Source organism: Chelonoidis abingdonii, chromosome 7, assembly GCF_003597395.2.
Source record: "Chelonoidis abingdonii isolate Lonesome George chromosome 7, CheloAbing_2.0, whole genome shotgun sequence".
NCBI lineage: Eukaryota > Metazoa > Chordata > Testudines > Testudinidae > Chelonoidis > Chelonoidis abingdonii.
The window spans coordinates 55,374,552-55,393,393 of NC_133775.1; the positions used below are offsets into that span (position 1 = coordinate 55,374,552).

Here is an 18,842-nt window from a genome sequence, read left to right on the forward strand (position 1 = left end):
CAAAATATTACAGACTTCATGGTAATGTTAACTCAGCCTCACTGCACAAAGTGTACATTTTAGGGGATAGGTTTAGCAACAAACATTAATATAGTAGGCTGTGATTTTTAGTGGAAGCTTAAGGAGTTAGGTGCCCAAATTCACTCCTTTAGGTGGCTTTGAAAATCCCTGCTATAATGTAAACATTGACAAAGCAACGTAGAAATAGAAACTACAACCCTGATGTGTTAACTTTACCATGAGAAACTTAACTTTTTTCCAATTTCCTAACCTTTGTAAATCTAAAGTCATAACCTCAACATGACATTAATGTGCATTGCTTAGACTTCATTTTCCTTGGGTTCATCTCCCCTCAGGAAAAAAACCCCCAGCAATCAGAAAGCTGACAAGCTTTCCTGGCAAACCAAGGGTCTCCAAACGATTCTTTGTGATTCCATCAACTAAAAGTAGTCTACTGGAGTTCAATCATTTTTATGGTTAAAAACCAAACACCCAAAACCTTGGCTGATGGCTTTGGTATGGTCTGTTCTTGCAAAAGATTATCCCCTGATTCCCATCCCTGAGTTCAGAGTTCTTAAATCCCCAGCTGAAGGGCGTTAATTTTACAGTATTTATTTTGGCACTCATGAACGTGCTGGAGTGACAAATTTAGAGACTGATGTTCCCTACTGAACCACAAAACACGAACAGCATGAGCAACCAGAGTGCGGGCCTCCACCTTACCCCTCCCCACCCTCCCCCACTCCACTCCCAGCTAACGTGCCTCAATCAACCCTGACTTAAACAGACATCCCAGGGATGACCAGTCCTTGGCCAACATTACAAACAACAGTGCCAATTGGTGCCAGTTGTGTCACTGTGTTTTCAGATGTAGAAACTCATGTAGTAGGAATGCGCAGAGAGTGACTTATAATGAAAAATATGTCCTTAGCAGTTGTTCCCTTCTACAACAGTTTCCTAATGTATCAGTTGTCCTTATCTGCTCATTTTCCATAGTGACCTATGGCATGAATCACAAGAAACTGCAGGGAATATATAAATCTAGCAGAGTGCCCACCAATAAGGGGCTAATCCAGCCTTCTTCTGTGTGGCCTCAAATGAGCCTTTGGTGGTGGAACAGAAGCAGTTTTGGCTGCAGAAGGGCTGAAACTGAATATAGGCAGGTTACATATGGCAAGCACAACCTGTGACCAGAATAGGTTACCAGTCCATGAGAGTGCCCTGCACAGTAGTATGTAGCAGGCGAAAATGGTGCAAGAGCTTCTCAGGCGGCACATAAGGGCCTGCAGAGTTTACTCCAGCTACTAGGCTGAGCTATTCTCCAGACTGTTGCATTGCAGCCTGGAACTGATTCCTTCCTCCCAAACCCAACACATCTGCTCAGCACCCAATCTAGTCTCCTATATGTCGCAGTGGGTTCTGGATTTGCCCCTCAGTGAACGATTGTTTTTACACATAGGTAAATTACAAATGTGCAATATGTAAACTGGAAAGAGAATGAAGGTAATACAAAGAACAAGGATGGTGTTGTGGTAAAGACAGTAGATTTGGACATAGAAGACTTAGATTAAATTTCCAAACTTCCTGTGTGAATGGGCAAGTCACTTAATCGCTCTGTGCCTCAGTTTCCCCCTATTAAACTGGGTATAATAATCTCAACAGCACCTAAATGGCAACTACAAAGAAATAAAAAAAAAAGAGTTGGAGCAACCAAATTAAAAACCCATGCCAAAAAGGGAACACACACATCCCCCGGGCACTTAACGGGGAAATATGTATTTTATTTCAGATCAAACCATTTTTAGCTAGAACTGTGTCATCTGGCTTTAAGCCCTCTTTGACCGGCTAATTTGGATTAATGTAGACACTGGTAACTTCTAATTGTTCATAGCAAAAAGGTAATCTTCTGTTGTACACATTTGATCAATACAGGAGAATGTAAAAGACATGGAAGAGAGGACAGTTTGGGAACCAGGAGGCAAATCAAAAGCAACTACACTGTCAGGGAAACTGTGTTTAAAATAGATGCTTTTAAACAAAGTCAAGTTGAATTTTGAAGTCCTTATTTTAGTAATTCCAACATTTCACAATTTTTTTAAAAAGTTCCTGCTGATAGAAATATATCCCTATAAAATAATTATATGCCATAGAAGTTTCATTATTGGATGTGACACAACAAACAAGCCAATCTATATGCATATACCAGTTTGTTCACTCTCTAAATCTTTTTAGCAATTCATTTGCTTATGGGTGAGAGATTCTCAAGGCACACCACTTTAATGTCCCTCATTTTGAGAGTCATCATTCCTTGGAGCTCCGAAGTTCCCTACATTCCACGCAAAATTGGTGTCCCCTTATGTTTATTGTTGAAAATTATTTACATCAGCAGCAAAGAATCATGAAACTGAGGTTATGGAAAAAGTTGCTCACACTTAAGGAAGGAATCCTATAGTATCTTTAGTTCTCTGCATGAATAATATTTGTGTTCTCCTCATTGTGGGTTTTTGTCACCCATTGTGTTCCACCTTTGGATCTTGGCAGATTGACAGGGACATTCTCAAGTCTGAAGCTAACCTTATATTCTTGTTCTCCAGTGAGGCTTCTCTTTCACAATTCCTACATGTTACATGGCCTTTATGCTCCTTGTATTTGAACAGTACTTTGTATCATAAGAGTCACGCAGGGCCTGTCTTCTAAGCACTTTAGCATCATTATTAACAAAGTCATACAACAGCTCTCTGAGATAAGCATTATATCAGGGATAGGCAACCTATGGCACGGGTGCCAAAGGCGGCATGCGAGCTGATTTTCAGTGGCACTCACACTGCCCAGGTCCTGGCCACCGGTCCGGGGGGCTCTGCATTTTAATTTAATTTTAAATGAAGTTTCTTAAACATTTGAAAAATCTTATTTACTTTACATACAACAATAGTTTAGTTATATATTATAGACTTATAGAAAGAGATATTCTAAAAACATTAAAATGTATTACTGGCACATGAAACCTTAAATTAGAGTGAATAAATGAAGACTCGGCACACTGCTTCTGAAAGGTTACCGAGCCCTGCATTTCCCATTTTCCAGATGAGGAAACTGAAGCATGGAGAATGTATATGTCTTGCCCAGTACCACATAGGAAGTCAGTGGGAGAGCCAAGACTAGAAAACCAGGAGTCCCAACTCCCAGTCTCCTGCTCTAATTACAAGACAGCGCTATAGCCTCTCTGTACATCATTTGATTTTCACAACATGCTAACTAAATAAGCACAAGAAATAAAATACCCCTCTATCCCTTTGGAGGTCAAGTCATAAATAGAGAGAGAGGAAAAAAACTGCTGAGACCACAAAATGATTACACTATGGTGATGTAAACAACTTAAAGTAATCCTACCAAAAAAGCCATTCTTAACTTATAAGCAGAATAAAGAGCATGGAATATTACAGACTGATAACTGATATATTTTATGTATGGACCAATCAGCTTACTAACTCCACCTAAACTTGGATTCTTTTGAGATTAAATGGCTTTCTACCTTAGATTTTGTATTCTAGAACCACTGAGCTCTCCAAAAATCCAGTGCTTGTGTCATGGTTTCTTCAAAAATCAAAAAGACCAAACTGCTGTCCTTTCACGACAGGAGATAAGGATGAGTATTCTGGCACAGTGTAGTAGATATGGAACAGGCTTGCATGCTCACGCCTGTACAGTCTATGTCTTGACACGGCAATGGACCCTTCTGTGTAGCCTGCATACAGGAGACTGTGCTAGGGGATACTAATGGCTTGAATTCAGTGATAACTCTGACTTTGCAGCATATCTGTTCTGTTATTTGGGGTTGGTTATGCCATTTTCCCTACAGTAATCACAATTTGGTTCTTTAGTAGCCCGAACTAGCCATCTCTCCCTATTTGATGGCGATGGTGTTATGAAGTGAGGAGGAGAGACATTTACCAACCCATTGGTTAAGCTGAAATACTGGATTTTCCAAGCTTGTAGGAATCAGCACTGATTTTGAAATATCTAAATATCATGTAACCTTTCAAATACATCTTCAATACATTTGAGCTAATTCCTTGCAATGTTCCTCATCATATACATAACATGACAGTTTTCCATATTATTATTTTCTCTATAGCTCCCCACTAACTCTTACCTGTCGAGGAGATGTTCCAGTACTTCTTTAGTAGAGGCAAAGCCCCTATATGTTGACAGAAAGATGCTGACGTAGGTAAAGTCATTGTCCCCAAAAGCCGTCAGCAGGTTCTCCACAAGTTTCTCCAGAGTGCCAGCTTTTATTGTTCTGATCTTACATGTTTCATACTGGCTGACGGTATGTCCTGGAGGCAACTGGTCCCCTTCAACCTATGAAATAAGGATCAAAAGCATGGGAGAAACCAAATACCCCAAATGAGAATTACCACACCAAATAACAAGTTAAACTATGCTTTTTGGGTAAGGGATAAATGAAAGCATGCCTTCAAGTCCTGAAATATTCTGTCATTTTTGATGACCACTGAACTCTAGAAGATGGGTCTATTGATGAAACACGTCAGAATTGTTTACCCTTTAAAAAATATTTCTTTGACATCCTTCACCTGATGTTTCAGTAGCTGACTGTAGTCAAACCACCACACTCTATGATGCATTAGATCTTACAATCTAAACCAGGTGTTTGGAGCACTGAGGCAGGAGGTGGAAATGCTTTTTGCAAAAGGAGGGTGTTAACTCTAGTGTCCTGGTCAAATCCCAAATGTATCATTACATTCTGTCACTATTTCTCTTTGTTTCAATGAGATGCAATATTTCTCATCATACCTACATTTTTGTATAGCATTTTGTGTACGGTTTAGAGCCTGATCTAATGTCTGTTGAAGTCAATGTGAAGAGTTCCAGTGGCTTCAATTGCTTTTGGATCAGGCCTTAAATAGCTGTCATTATCATTCTAGAGTGGATTATATGTTAGTAATGGAAAACGATCCCTCTGAATAGTTCATATACTTGTTTGTAAAGGTATCGGAGATTACAAGTGCTATATAAATGAAAGATATAAATACACACACTAATAAATAAAATATAATGGTAATGACTCCATCAATTTGATGAGAAGTTCCCTTTTTTTCTTTTAAATTGCCCAATATTAAGGAAGAATTTTATTAGAAACTATTGGCATAAAAAGGCAGAGAGTGGGAAAGAGGAGACTTCAGTAAGGTGTATAGTTTTTTTCTTTTTTTAAAAAAACTGTGTGCCAGTATTACTGAGGTATTGTAGATTCAACTTGGGGAATGTATGCTGAAGTGTAGCTGCTCAGTTACCTTGTAATAAATGGTGTGTGTAAGTGTAATCCAGCCTACCTACTGTTAATACCAATAAACTTTCACGAATGGGAAAAAAAGCTGTTTCCTTGGAGAGAAGTAGATGGTTCATACCTGTCGGTGAGAGTCTCCAATCCGAAAAAATGTTAGCAAGCCCCAGAAAGCAACATAGTCTGACTTGTGTAAATTAACATTTGAAATACAGTTTGAATAAATGAAAACTGCTCTTTTAAATATAAAGTTACTTTTATATGGGTACAGGATGTGTACAATTTAGGGTAGGAAAAAATGTATATATTGAGGAATAATGGGATCATGCAAAGGAAAATTTAGGCCATCAAGAAACATTTCTTGGACACAAGGTCTATTAGACTGTAGTATGATCTCCCACAGGAAGTAGTGGAAGCCCCTTTGTTCAGACATTTCAATTCTAATTTAAAATCAGACTGGATGGAGCACTAAAATATGTTGTAGAGAATAACCATGCACTGACCAAGGATGGTCTAAATGAGCTAACTAGTCGTATCCATCATTATTTTTTGCTCCAGTCTCAAGACAGAATAGGATGAGTTCAAGCTATTTCCATTGCACTTCAGCACTAGGACATTGAATAGTTTGTTTTCTGGTAGCTTTCAGACACTAGCTTACACCCGACATTCTACTGAGACTGAAATTCAAGATAGAGAGAGTGTCACAGCTGGTTTCCCCACATCCAGCCTCTCTCTCCCCAACTAACAGCAATATAATATCACCACTGCTGCTTCTCCTTTCCCAGGTTTAAATTATTATTTTATGTAATGTGGTAGTGCCTGGAAGGCCCAGTTAAGGACCAGAATTCCATTGTGCTAGACACTGTACAAAAACCGAACAAAAAGATAGTCCCTGATTTAAAAGTGTCCATGTGCAAAGTTCCACCGATTTAACTAAATCTAACTTTAAAACACACCTTTAGTTAAATCAGTACAACTGTATGTGTAGATCAGACCTGACTCACACAAGTAGTCCGTTGGCTTTAACAGGACTACTTGTGCAACTCAGGCCAGGTCTACACTACGCCTTTAAATCGGTTTAATGGCCGATAAATCGACTTAACGCTGTACTTGTTCACGCAACGTTGTCATTTATATCGATATAAAGGGCTCTTTAAATCGATTTCTGTACTCCACCCCGACGAGAGGAGTAGTGCTAAATTCAATATTAACAACTCGGATTACGGTTAGTGTGGACGGAAATCGACATTATTGGCCTCCGAGAGGTATCCCACAGTGCACCACTGACCGCTCTGGTCCGCAATCTGAACTCGGATGCAGCGGGCATGTAAACAGGAAAAGCCCCGCGAACTTTTGAATTACATTTTCTGCTTTCCCAGCGTCGAGCTCTAATCAGCATGGGTGGTGATGCAGTCTCAAATGCAAAAATAGCTCCAGCATGGACCGTACGGGAAATACTAAATCTGATCGCTGTATGGGGAGACAAATCTGTTGAATCAGAGCTCCGTTACAGAATAGGAAATGCCAAAGCGTTTGAAAAATAAACTCCAGGATACACAGCACTGCGTGACAAGCGTAACGGGAAGCCAGAGACTCAAATGGACGCTCGTGGAGGGAGGGAGGGGGTACTGAGGACTCCAGCTATCCCACTGTCCACAGCAGTCTCTGACATCTATTTGCATTCTTGGCTGAGCGCCCAATGTCTGTAGCTTAAAACACAGTGTCTGGCGTGGTTCAGGGAACAGCTCCTCAGTTTATTTCCCCCCCGACAAAGCTTTAGCAGCGTGTGCCGCACTCCAAGATCATATTTCTCCGTACTGTGATGAATCCAAATTGGTTGCGTTGCCGGCCGTCAGCTGTCTGCCGTTGGCCAGCTTCCAGAGGGCTATTTGTCCACTCGCTTTTCACTGTGAGGCTGGATCTCTATGTTTGTTGGTATGGGCGTTCAGGTGCAGGGGAAGATGTCACAACCGTTCAAAGAAAGTGCTCTTACGCATGCGAATGTTTCGCGAGCCAGTGGGCGATATTCGTCCCCACACCTGCAGGAACACATGGGTGCCCGAGCTGGTTCTGGTTGTTGTCCTGGTTGCCCAAGAGATCGGCAGTTTCAATGGGTAGAAGCTGCCCCATTACGCAGCCTAGTACCTTCCAAACGTGGTGCCCCGGTGTTATGGAGAATTCAGCCGTCCTTGTCATCCGTCTCTTTGTCGCCACGTCGCATAGGCTGCCTCGCCGGTCCTCTCCTCCTGCCTTTGCATGTTCATGTTCTCAGTAGACAGCACGAGAGGTATGCGGAGGTGGTGACAACCGGTCTAGGATAGCGTTTACTGATCTCAGGGTCCATGATTGCTCTGCTATGGCGTTTGCTTAGTTCACCCATGGAAAAAGGCGTGAAACGGTTGTCTGCTGCTTTCAGAAAGGGAGGGGTGAGGCTGTACCCAGAACCACCCGCGACAATGATTTCTGCCCCATCAGGCACTGGGCTCTCAACCCGGAATTCGAAGGGGCGGGGTAGACTGGGAACTATGGGATAGCTACGGAACAGCTACCCACAGTGCACCGCTCCAGAAATCGACGCGAGCCATGGAGCATGGACGCACACTATCGAATTAACGTCCCTAGTGTGGACGCTCACAGTCGATTTTATAATATCAATTTTATTAGACCGATTTTAGCTAATTCGATATTATCCCATAGTGTAGATGTGGCCTCAGTAAAGCACAATTTGGAGACCAATCCAACTCCCATTGACTTTAACACGATGCTGAATCAGACTTATCTGCTAACTTGGGTGTGGTGATCTTCTTCCTATAAGGCTGCTGAGTTAGCCTTTGTGTAATATTGGCAATATAATGACAGATATTCGTGGAACTGTATTCACTCCTTCTTACAAGAAGAAACTCCTTTTTTTTACTTGGTAGTGTAGCTGGCTCGGGAGGATGACTGTTGTCTGGGGGTCAGGCCAGGAAAGTCGGAGTTAGGGCTTTAGAGTCCTCGCTCTGCCAACAATTCATTGTGTGGTCAGGGCTAGTCAGTTATGTACAGATTGTGTCATTAAGGTACAGCCCTCTGTAGGTGGGAGATGAAGAGCCACACTGCCCCAGTAGGAATTCTGGGAGGTAAGGTAGCTCAGGGAAGCACAATATCTCCCAGAGCTCCCTGGCATGGGAGGAGAACATCTGCTGTGCATTCTTTCCAGAGGGTGCAGTACATGCTTCCCTTTGAGGCCAGACAGCCACATAGCCCTGTTTTCTCCCCACCCATTTTGAGGTGGTCTACAACTGTGTCAAGCTACTTTGCAGGGGGCTACAAGCAGCAGAAGACTCCTTGCACCTTACTCACTCAGCTCATATATGCAAAGCCAGTCATAAACCAGCCCTTAGCCTGTGTGCCTCAGTTTATCCATACATAAAATGGGTATAATAATACCGAGCACACCTCTGATGCTATATAAATAATTAGTGATTAGACAATCATAGGATACAAGTATTTGCACACACCATCCTCAATAGGAAAGTAATTAAAATATAAATTTAAATATTTATCAAGCCACTGTCATGAATTTTTAATCTTGATCTATTTTGCCTTTCTTGTTATTTTGCTTTAAAATCAGAGACCAATGTTATAATAAAGGATCTAACTAGCAATCTTTCTTGAGTCTTCAGATCTCTTTTATATATAGGTTTGGTCACTGTCATGTTTTAGACTGTGGAGATTAACAGAAGATTTTACATACATACATACATACATACATGTATTCATTTATTTATTTTACTTCACTATCTTAAAACAATCCATTACATTAGTTTGAAGACTAACTAATGATGAACAATCTTAAGAAGTGGTAAGAAACCAATTTGGGAACAAACTGTGGATTTGTATCATTCAGTGATAGGTATATGCAGGGTGAGAAGATGAAAGCAAAAGCTTTAGTTTGCTAAATTTCCCCTTAAGTGGTTTTAATCCCCCTTGCAAATCATTTTTACATTTATAATATAGCCTTTAATTTTTTTTATAAATCACTTAAAAACTAAATCCTTCCTTCAGTTTGAGAAAATGAGCATTATCTGAAATCTTACTTGAAAGCAGCAGCATCTCACTTGTGAATGAGGACATTTATTTTGTTTTAGCATATGCTTTGGGCCTGTAGAACAAGGAACAACAAGCCTTCCCTGTTGCATTAAAATATCATTAGCTGTTCTTATACAGAGGATTCAGGGAGGGAACCAAAATAGCAATGAGCAATAACTTCTACATCCCTAAAATCCATGGAAAATTATTTATTATCATCATTTATTTCCAGTAGCATCCCACAATGTGCTAGGCTTTCTAAACTGCAAAGAAAGCACGATCCTTGACCCATGGAGCTTGTTATCTAAGGTCTTAATCTTGCAAATTGCTCCATGTGGCTGGATCACCATGCCTCTGGAGGAGTCCCCACTGACTTCTCCTTGCTTGAAGCAGGTTACAGGATTGGGGCATAAAAGATCAACAGAGAATAATGAGAAAGTATATGTAGATAAGTAGAGGGTCAAGGGAGTTGATAACCACATCCTGATAATACTTATAGACTCACAGAAGGGACCAATATGATCATCTAGTCTGACCTCCTGCACAATATGATCATCTAGTCTGACCTCCTGCACAATGCAGGCCACAGAATCTCACCCATCCACTTCAACAACAAACCTCAAACCTATGTCTGAGTTACTGAAGTCCTCAAATTGTGGTTTGAAGACCTCAAACTGCAGAGAATCCTCCAGCAAGTGACCCGTGCCCCATGCTGCAGAGGGAGGCGAAAAACCTCCAGGGCCTCTGCCATTCTGCCCTGGAGGAAAATTCCTTCCCGGCCCCAGATATGGCGATCAGTTAAACCCTGAGCATGTGGGCAAGACTCACCAGCCAGCACCCAGGAAAGAATTCTCTGTAGTAACTCAGAGCCCATCCCATCTAACATCCCATCACAGACCACAGGGCATACTTAACTGCTGATAATCAAAGATCAATTGCCAGATTAATTGCCAAAGTTAGGCTATGCCATCATATCATCCCCTCCATAAACTTATCAAGCTTAGTCTTAAAGCCAGATATGTCTTTTGCCTCCACTACTCCCCTTGGAAGGCTGTTCCAGAACTTCACTCCTCTAAAGGTTAGAAACCTTCGTCTAATTTCAAGTCTAAACTTCCTAGTGTCGAGTTTATATCTATTTGTTCTTGTGTCCTAAGGTAATGCTAACAGTATAAACAGATTAGGACCTTATTGTGAACTCACTGGTATGGAGTGTCTACACCATGGATAGCAGTATGGGGCAGAACCTGGTCTCAAGTGCACTGGTGTCAATGCAACCCCACTGAAACAAATGGAGTGACACCACTGAAATTTGAAGATTTTGTCGCAAAAAAATCTTAGAATTGCTATTTATTAACCTTTTGCAATTGAAAAGTATGTGAATTGCCATGGCACTCAACAATTCCACCCAGAAAAGGCATAAAGCAATATGATATTATTTTTGTAAGTAAAAAAAATTTCTAAGCAAAAATTAAGTTTTGTGAATAAACTAAAACAACAATTTGCACGTTAAAAAAAATCAAACCTCATTTTTGATACTTCACTGTTAAAGTTTTGATTTTTCAAATCACCTATTAATTATTTAACACAGTTCCCTTCGCTTCATGAAAAGGAATTTGTGCTTCATTGCATTTAACTTAATAACCTTTTTTATCTAGCAGAATTTTTTTCCTTTTACATTAAAGTTAGGGCCATATTCAACTCTTGTTCCACACGCAAAACTCCCATTCACGTCAGCATGCAGATGAAGGAGAGAATCTAGCTCTAAAATTGAAACAAACACAAAAATACACTTTAATTGTAACTTGCCCAAGACATCATACCGCAAGAACGCTAACAAAAAAAACACTGACACCCCAAAATTGAGTTTGCCAGCAAAAGAGCAAGCTGCTAGAAATCATTTTAAGGGACTTTTAGGGACCGTTTTTATTTGCATTATTTCAGCAACTCTGCCTCGACGTTTAAAAGGAAAAAAGAGTTGGCAGACAAGAGTTCAGTAACACAGACTTACAGAATAAGACATTGTGGGCTGACCTAGCATGCTAACAGGAAACTGCTCAATCTGGATTTAATCAGAGACCATCTCTTTTCTGACATGACCAGGATAACCAAAAGCATGAGGAGTTTTTATGTCTGCTTTAGGCCAGCTGTTTGCCTACGAGAATACTGTATCTACTGCTTTTAAAAAGGGGCCTCTGAAGTCCTTGGACAAGTTTTCAGAGTGCTGACACCCATTAAAGTCATGGGAGGTTACATGCCAATTCCAAAAGCTTGATTTTGAAAAGTTTACTCCCAAAGTTTCTTTCAATATGAATGTCTAATGACTTAGTTTTCAAAGGTGCTGAGCACTTCGGGCTTGAATTAACTGAGCTGAGATTCATGGGACCCCAACAACTGAAAATCAGGCCACGTGTCTCAATTTCACAGTGACTTCCTCCAGTCAAGAGAATGCTAGCACTGATATTTTGTGCATGTGATTGATGAGCAAACAGCTTCCTATCATGTAAGGAGAATCTCTCAATACTAGATGAAACTACTTAAGAGTAAACTGAGATATATCCTTTATTCATCAGAATAGGTAGCTATTAAATTAACGTGTTTCTAACAACCTCTACCAAACCCCTTGGAATGTTATGTACTCTGAAGGGCCAATCCAATTTTAATTCTGCATTCTTAGGGCTTTATAGCACACAACTTCATCCATATATACACCTCCCTCACACAACAATGGTGCTCCATGTGGACTGGAAGTCCCTTAGGTTAAGATTCTGTGAGATGCTGAGCTCCCTCAACTCACATGAACTTCAAAGAGAGTAGAATTAGGCCCTGGTTGGCATATAACATTTATGTAAAGGTCACCCACAGAACAGAGTTTGGTTCCATTGTCGTTAGGGTGACCACACAGCAAATGTGAAAAATCGAGATGGGGGTGGGGGAGTAATAGGAGTCTATGTTAGGAAAAAACCCAAAAATCAGGACTGTCCCTATAAAATCAGGATATCTGGTCACCCTAATTGTCATTTACAACTGAGGCCTTCACCCTGCTGCAACTGCGATCATGCAGGCAGATGTCTGCACCCACATGGAGTCCCACTTACTTAATTGGGCTCCATGTAGGTGCAGGGATCCACCATACAACTAGCTGCAGGACTGGGGCCTTAGACTGTAAATTCTTTGGGGCAATGATTGTACCAGCTTCTGATTTAGCACAGAACCCAACACACACCTTCTGAACTCAATAAATAGTAATAATACAGAATCATACTCAGAGTGTCCTAAATTACAATGAGTTTGTTACTGGCATAGCAGGAAATGTATAGGGAAATGTGACAGGCATTGTGAGTTCAATAGCAGATCACACAGTCTATGATATTAGAGCCTTTCAAACCCCCCCCCACCCCGAGGTTACTGGCCAGGAAGATGAGGTTATCTGCTGCTCCTTCCACAAAATACCAGAGACGCTTTAATTTCCACAAAGATACCACCAAAAACGGACAGAAAGGAAAGCAGTACCTAGGCTATACCAGTCCACTACAATTTAAGTAGTCAGTCTGTGCCCAAGTCATGGTATAGGACTTGAATCCACAATCAGGAAAAAGATCTTGGAGTCATTATGGATAGTTCTCTGAAGACATCCACGCAGTGTGCAGCGGTGGTCAAAAAAGCAAACAGGATGTTAGGAATCATTAAAAAGAGAAGAGAGAATAAAGATGGAGAATATTTTATTGCCGTTACATAAATCCATTGTATGCCCACATCTTGAATCCTGTGTACAGATGTGGTTTCCTCATCTCAGAAAAGATATACTGACATTAGAAATGGTTCAGAGAAGGGAAATTAAAATGATTAGGGGTTTGGAACGGGTCCCATATGAGGAGAGATTAAAGAGGCTGGGACTTTTCAGCTGGGGAAAGAGGAGACTAGGGGCGGATATGATAGAGGTATATAAAATCATGAATGATGTGGAGAAAGTGAATAAGGAAAAGTTATTTACTTGTTCCCATAATATAAACACTAGGGGCCACTAAATGAAATTAATGGGCAGCAGGTTTAAAACAAATAAAAGGAAGTTCTTCTTCATACAATGCACAGTCAGCTTGTGGAACTCCTTGCCTGAGGAGGTTGTGAAGGCTAGGACTATAACAGAGTTTAAAGAGAACTGGATAAATTCATGGAAGTTAAGTCCATTAATGGCTATTAGCCAGGATGGGTAAGGAATGGTGTCCCTAGCCTCTGTTTGTCAGAGGGTGCTGATGGACAACAGGAGAGAGATCACTTTATCATTACTTGTTAGTTTCACTTCCTCTGAGGCACCGGGCATTGGCCACTGTCGGTAGATAGGATACTGGGCTGGATGGACCTTTGGTCTGACCCACTATGGTCATTCTTATGTTCTTAATCTTGTGGGCTAAACGCAAGAATGCTACCCATCAAGCTATAATGGGATTATAAAGGAATGGTATATTGGTGTTACTCAGCAAACGGTATATATTAGTAGCAAGGAGTACTGACAGACTTAGAAAGACATACCAACTGAAATTTGCTCAATATCTTCATGATGTTACACCAAGCTTTTACCAAAACAAAGACTTATAGAAGGTTATCACTATTTAAAATATATGCCCTTGGAAATAGTTGTTTTGAAACAAAGAAACATTCCCCTGCAGCATCTGCAACCCAAACAGGTAGCTTTCGGATTCAAAGTGAAACTGACTGTGAACAAAAGTGAAATTGATTTAATTCATTTTCAATATCCAAGCTGAGAGAAATCCTGAAAGAAAACAAACAGGATAAACAGTGACAAGTAAACTGGATTTTAAACATTCTTCCAGTTTAATTATTTAAAATGTTAACATCTAGAAGATTTGTTTGATTAAAAAGATATGGGGTAGAATTTTCAAATGCACCTATGTGATTAACTCTGAAGACCCATTTTTAACCATGACTTAGGTACACAGGTATGTCATTGACTTGTTTTGAGGCGTAGGCTATTAAGTACTGATGTCACTTTTGACAATGGGATTCAGATACTTTTGAAAATTTTACCCATGGTCTTTAAATACAGGATATTTAGCACATTTGTGCAGAAATTACTTTCATCGTTAGAGATGCCGAGAATAAATTGTCCCACCAATTTTTTTAAATCATCAAAGGAACAACATTTAGAAGTGCAAACATACCTGCCACTTGTCTTGGGAGAACAAAGGAAATCTATGGCACATTTAGTCTAAAACTTCACAGATAGATTTATAAATTTATATGTTGCTTAAAGAAATGTTAAAAGGGACCTACATGGATAAATACAGCTTTGTAAACTGTCATAAAGAGAGATTAAACCCAACATAAAAGTAAAGAAAAAAATAATACAACTGAATTGCACAGCAAAGAGCGTCAGAACAGGAACCTCCAAGGAACAACAACTCTAGCACTGTACTAGGCAAAACACACACCTCATTTCAATCAATTTTGTTTCAAATAATTATTTTAAAGATAATTAATTAACAAGAAACTAAGATGTACAGAGTGCTTTTAATTCCAGAAGGATCTAAATACGCTTCATAAACTGCATATTCAGTTGCTTACCCTCTGAAAGTAAGTGTTTAAAATGTTCGCTTACATGTATGGCTAGTGGCAATCTACAGCAGCAGCTGAGAATCTGACTGTAACTGACTCAAACCAGCATAGGTATTGTGGACCCAACCTGCCAACTGGAGCTTCTGAGGAGATATGGAGATCATCATTTCACGCAACAGGTAGCAGCTATTCTGCCCTGGTAACAACATACAACAGAGTATTTTCAGGGCCACCCGGGTGGGGGGAAGTGGGGCAATTTGCCCCGGGCCCCACAGGGGCCCCCACGAGAGTTTTTTGGGACCCCTGGAGTGGGGTCCTTCACTCGCTCCAGGGGCCCTGGAAAACTCTCACGGGGCCTAGGCCCTCGGAGCTTCTTTGGCTCTGGGTCTTCAGTGGCAATTTAGCAGCGGGGGGTCCTTCTGCTCCAGGACCCGTTGCCGAAGTACCCCAAAGACCCTCGCTGGGGGGTCCTTCCACACCGGGACCCACCACCAAAGTACCCCGAAGACCCTCGGCGAGGGATCCTTCCGCCCCGAGACCCACAGCTGAAGTGCTGGGTCTTCAGCAATTCAGCAGCAGGGGTCCCCCGCCGCCCAAGATCCCCGACCCCCTGAATCCTCTTGGCAGCCCTGAGTATTTTAGGAGAGAAGATGAAGACTGAGTTGACCAAGGAAAATTACAAGGGGGGGATCTACAATGGAGAGGGACAATATTGTGTAGTAACTAATCACAAGGAGTTTTATTAAACTCATGTCAAGGGTTCTTAAGCCTAAAGCCTAGTATGGATACGCTAAAATCTTACAGGCCTCAGCCTAGAGGCCCTGCGTTACAGCCATGTTTACCTTATATACCAAATATACACTCCTCACTCCTAAATACTTATCAATTTTATATTCTATAAGCCTACTACTTACACAAGAGATTCTGAACTTACATACTGAGGATCTGGTAGAAGACACAAGTTAAAGTGGGGCAGGGGCTACTTTAACTTACAGTGCACTTTCTTATACCTTCTTCTGAAGTTACACAAACTTAGCAAACTTCAGAGATGACATCTAAGGGTCTCCATGAATGATCTCACCACATATTAAGCGGTAGGGGCCACTGTCTGAAAGAGGTGTATGGCCTCTTGAAGGGGATAGAGAGCCAGAATGACTTCTTGTGGCAGCTTCAGACTAGGTCGGCATGGGGATGCTGACCCATCCCCCAGATGACTGGAAGAGAAGGGGGATTATTTAGGTCCCTGTCGGTGCAGGAAAAGCTCTTTTACCTGGACCAGGTGGAGCAGCACCAACCCTCCCACCCATGGAAGTAATTAAATGGCTGGTTGTGCCATGATCCATTGTGGGCATTACACTAGTTGCTCCTTTCTCGGGGGGCTGGGAAAGAATTTTTTCCCCTCGTCACCCTCACCATTGGGCAAGGTAAGGTAGGATTGGGTTGCTGTTTTTTTTTTGCCTTCCCCACAATGGACTGGGGGCTTAGTTGGGGCAAAAATGAAACGCAGGTTAGGCTATGATGTCGCAACTCATCATGCAACCTTGGTGCGGATGTCCAGTGCAGGTACTCCAGAGGGAAGGGATATGGTGATCAGATAAAATGGATTGGTACAGTATATCAATGAGGTCATCCTTTACAAAGGAGGGGAGTTTGGGGCTCCTATGACTGGTACGGCAGGGTGTCAACCTCCCTCCCCCGCTTTATAGCTCCCCTTAATACTCAGCGAGTTGGCTGGGGGCCCAGGCTGCGTAAAGTGGAGGGCTGAGAGCAGCCTCCACCAGGTATATGTAAACGATTATGGAATTACATGCTTTTATCTGCCAGGTACTCCCAGACACATTTAGGATATAAGTTGTAGCTTACATAACCACATCCAGTGTCTCCTGACCTTTTTCCAGCATAGCTGGATAATTTAAGAGAATCTAAATAAGTAAACAAACAAAAGTGGTTGGGATTTTCAGAAGTGCCTATGCAATTCCCATTAAAATTAATAGAAATGAGGTGTCCAAATCTTCTAGGTGGCTTTGAAAGTCTCAGCCAAGTAAGTCTACTTAGACTCACCTATGAATTTGGCCCATTTTTTGCAACCTTCTATGTAGCTAAGGACTGCACACTATGTCACTCATGGTGACTGATGTCCTCTGAGAATGGAGAGGTTCACTGTGCAGTACAGAAACTTTTCAAAACGACTGTAGATGCATTGATCACTCAGTCCCAGCCTTTATCTCTAGCTGTCTCATGTGATTTACATATTTACCTTCCCTTTGTTTCCAAAAAAGTGTGAAAGTTCCTAAGCCTTTCCTACAAAAACTAAACTAAATGAAAAAAATCCCTCATCATCCTGATTCTTGCCTAGCTTCTCACAAGTACTTTCGCTCGCCTCTCCTATCCAACTCTCTGCCCTCACTGAGCCAAGACAACTGGATCTGAAAGATCAGCATGGGTCATTTCTCTTTCTTTGTTTTCACAGTTCTATCAGATTTCACAATTCAACAGTTAACCTGTATCCCATTCTCTCTCACATATACTTTCCCTCTCATTGTGAATCTTAAAATTGTACATGCTAGAGGAAGCAAAAATATAAAAGGAACATTGCCTACAAGATGCACTTATAAAATCCTTGCAGGCCAATTCTGGAGCAAGTGCCTCCGTAAGCAAGACACAAGTTACAAGTGGTGAAGCACTGGAATGGGTTACCTAGGGAGGTGTGGAATCTCCTTCCTTAGAGGTTTTTAAGGTCAGGCTTGACAAAGCCCTGGCTGAGATGATTTAGATGGGAATTGGTCATGCTTTGAGAAGGGGGTTGGACTAGATGACTTCCTGAGGTCCCTTCCAACCCTGATATTCTGTGATTCTATGATTCTACATCCATACCATATATGAAAATATTTTTGGGGTGGTGGGAGATTAAAGTATACTGATGTTTGAACAAAAGAAAGTGTAAAATAAACCAGATAGGAGTGTGTTAACTGTTGGCATTTCACACCTCTCCAGGAATGCATCTTCAAAAAGACATTTACTAGAAAGATTGTTCTAAATCAACTGTGCAAATCAAACATACTCAAGGAAGGCTAAATTTGTATGTTTCTGAGAGCCCTTCCATACCCTAAAAATGGAGGCATTCCAGATTAGTGCACACTTGAAAATCTGGGCCTAACTCCTTGCTGTTTTATAGCTTCATGTTGCTCCCACTGCAGCCAATAGGAAAATTCTTATTAATTACAATGACAGTAGGATTGGGCCCTTAGGCTGTGGCCCTGAGCACCTCCTGAAGGTGCCAAGTGGTCTCTCAGGAGGCATTCAGCACTTTGCAGAATCGGGGCCTTTATTCCCAAACTCAGATTCAATCTCACAGATAATGAGGATCCCAAACCTAACCCCTACTTCCAGTTTCTTTTCATTTTAACAAGCAGATGAATGAAGTTACAAGTGGTGACTGCAAAACAGCTGTGTCCATGCCCTCTCTCAAAGATCATGCAGACTCTGGGCCGATGTCCAAACTCACCCCTTCCTGAGGTTTGGCTTTATTGGTAACTCAAAAACAACAGCAACACACGTTTCATCCTGACTTTCTTCCCAAGTTTGGCTGTTTTGAGGATTTCCCTCCAAGACCACCTCTGCATAACTAGTCTGGATCTTAATATAGGGTTTTAGCACCTGAGTGATCTCAACAGAAGAGCCCTGAATTCCTGCAGGGCCCCAGAGTCTGCTACTGCTACTGTGACAAAAAAGACTGATTACAGAATACCATCATAACCCTTCCTGACAGGATGAGAAGGCAGGCCAGGAAATGGGGATACATTAAAAAGGCCCATAAAAGAGGCAATAGCACAAATCCAACTACCCTAAATGAACAAGAAAAACTGACAACATACATATCTTTTAAAATAAAACATTA

At 41.3% G+C, this 18,842-nt stretch overlaps 1 protein-coding gene across 4 annotated transcripts in view; it reads right to left on the reverse strand.

Moving 5' to 3' along the window:
• The window catches only part of RGL1 (ral guanine nucleotide dissociation stimulator like 1), a 156,918-nt gene that overhangs the window by 66,605 nt on the left and 71,471 nt on the right, over positions 1-18,842 (reverse strand). For all 4 annotated transcript variants that reach the window (XM_032772943.2, XM_032772941.2, XM_032772940.2 and 1 more), the window contains one exon: positions 4,154-4,362. In XM_032772943.2, coding sequence (XP_032628834.1) covers positions 4,154-4,362 — 209 coding nt within the window. The remainder of the gene's footprint in view (positions 1-4,153; positions 4,363-18,842) is intronic.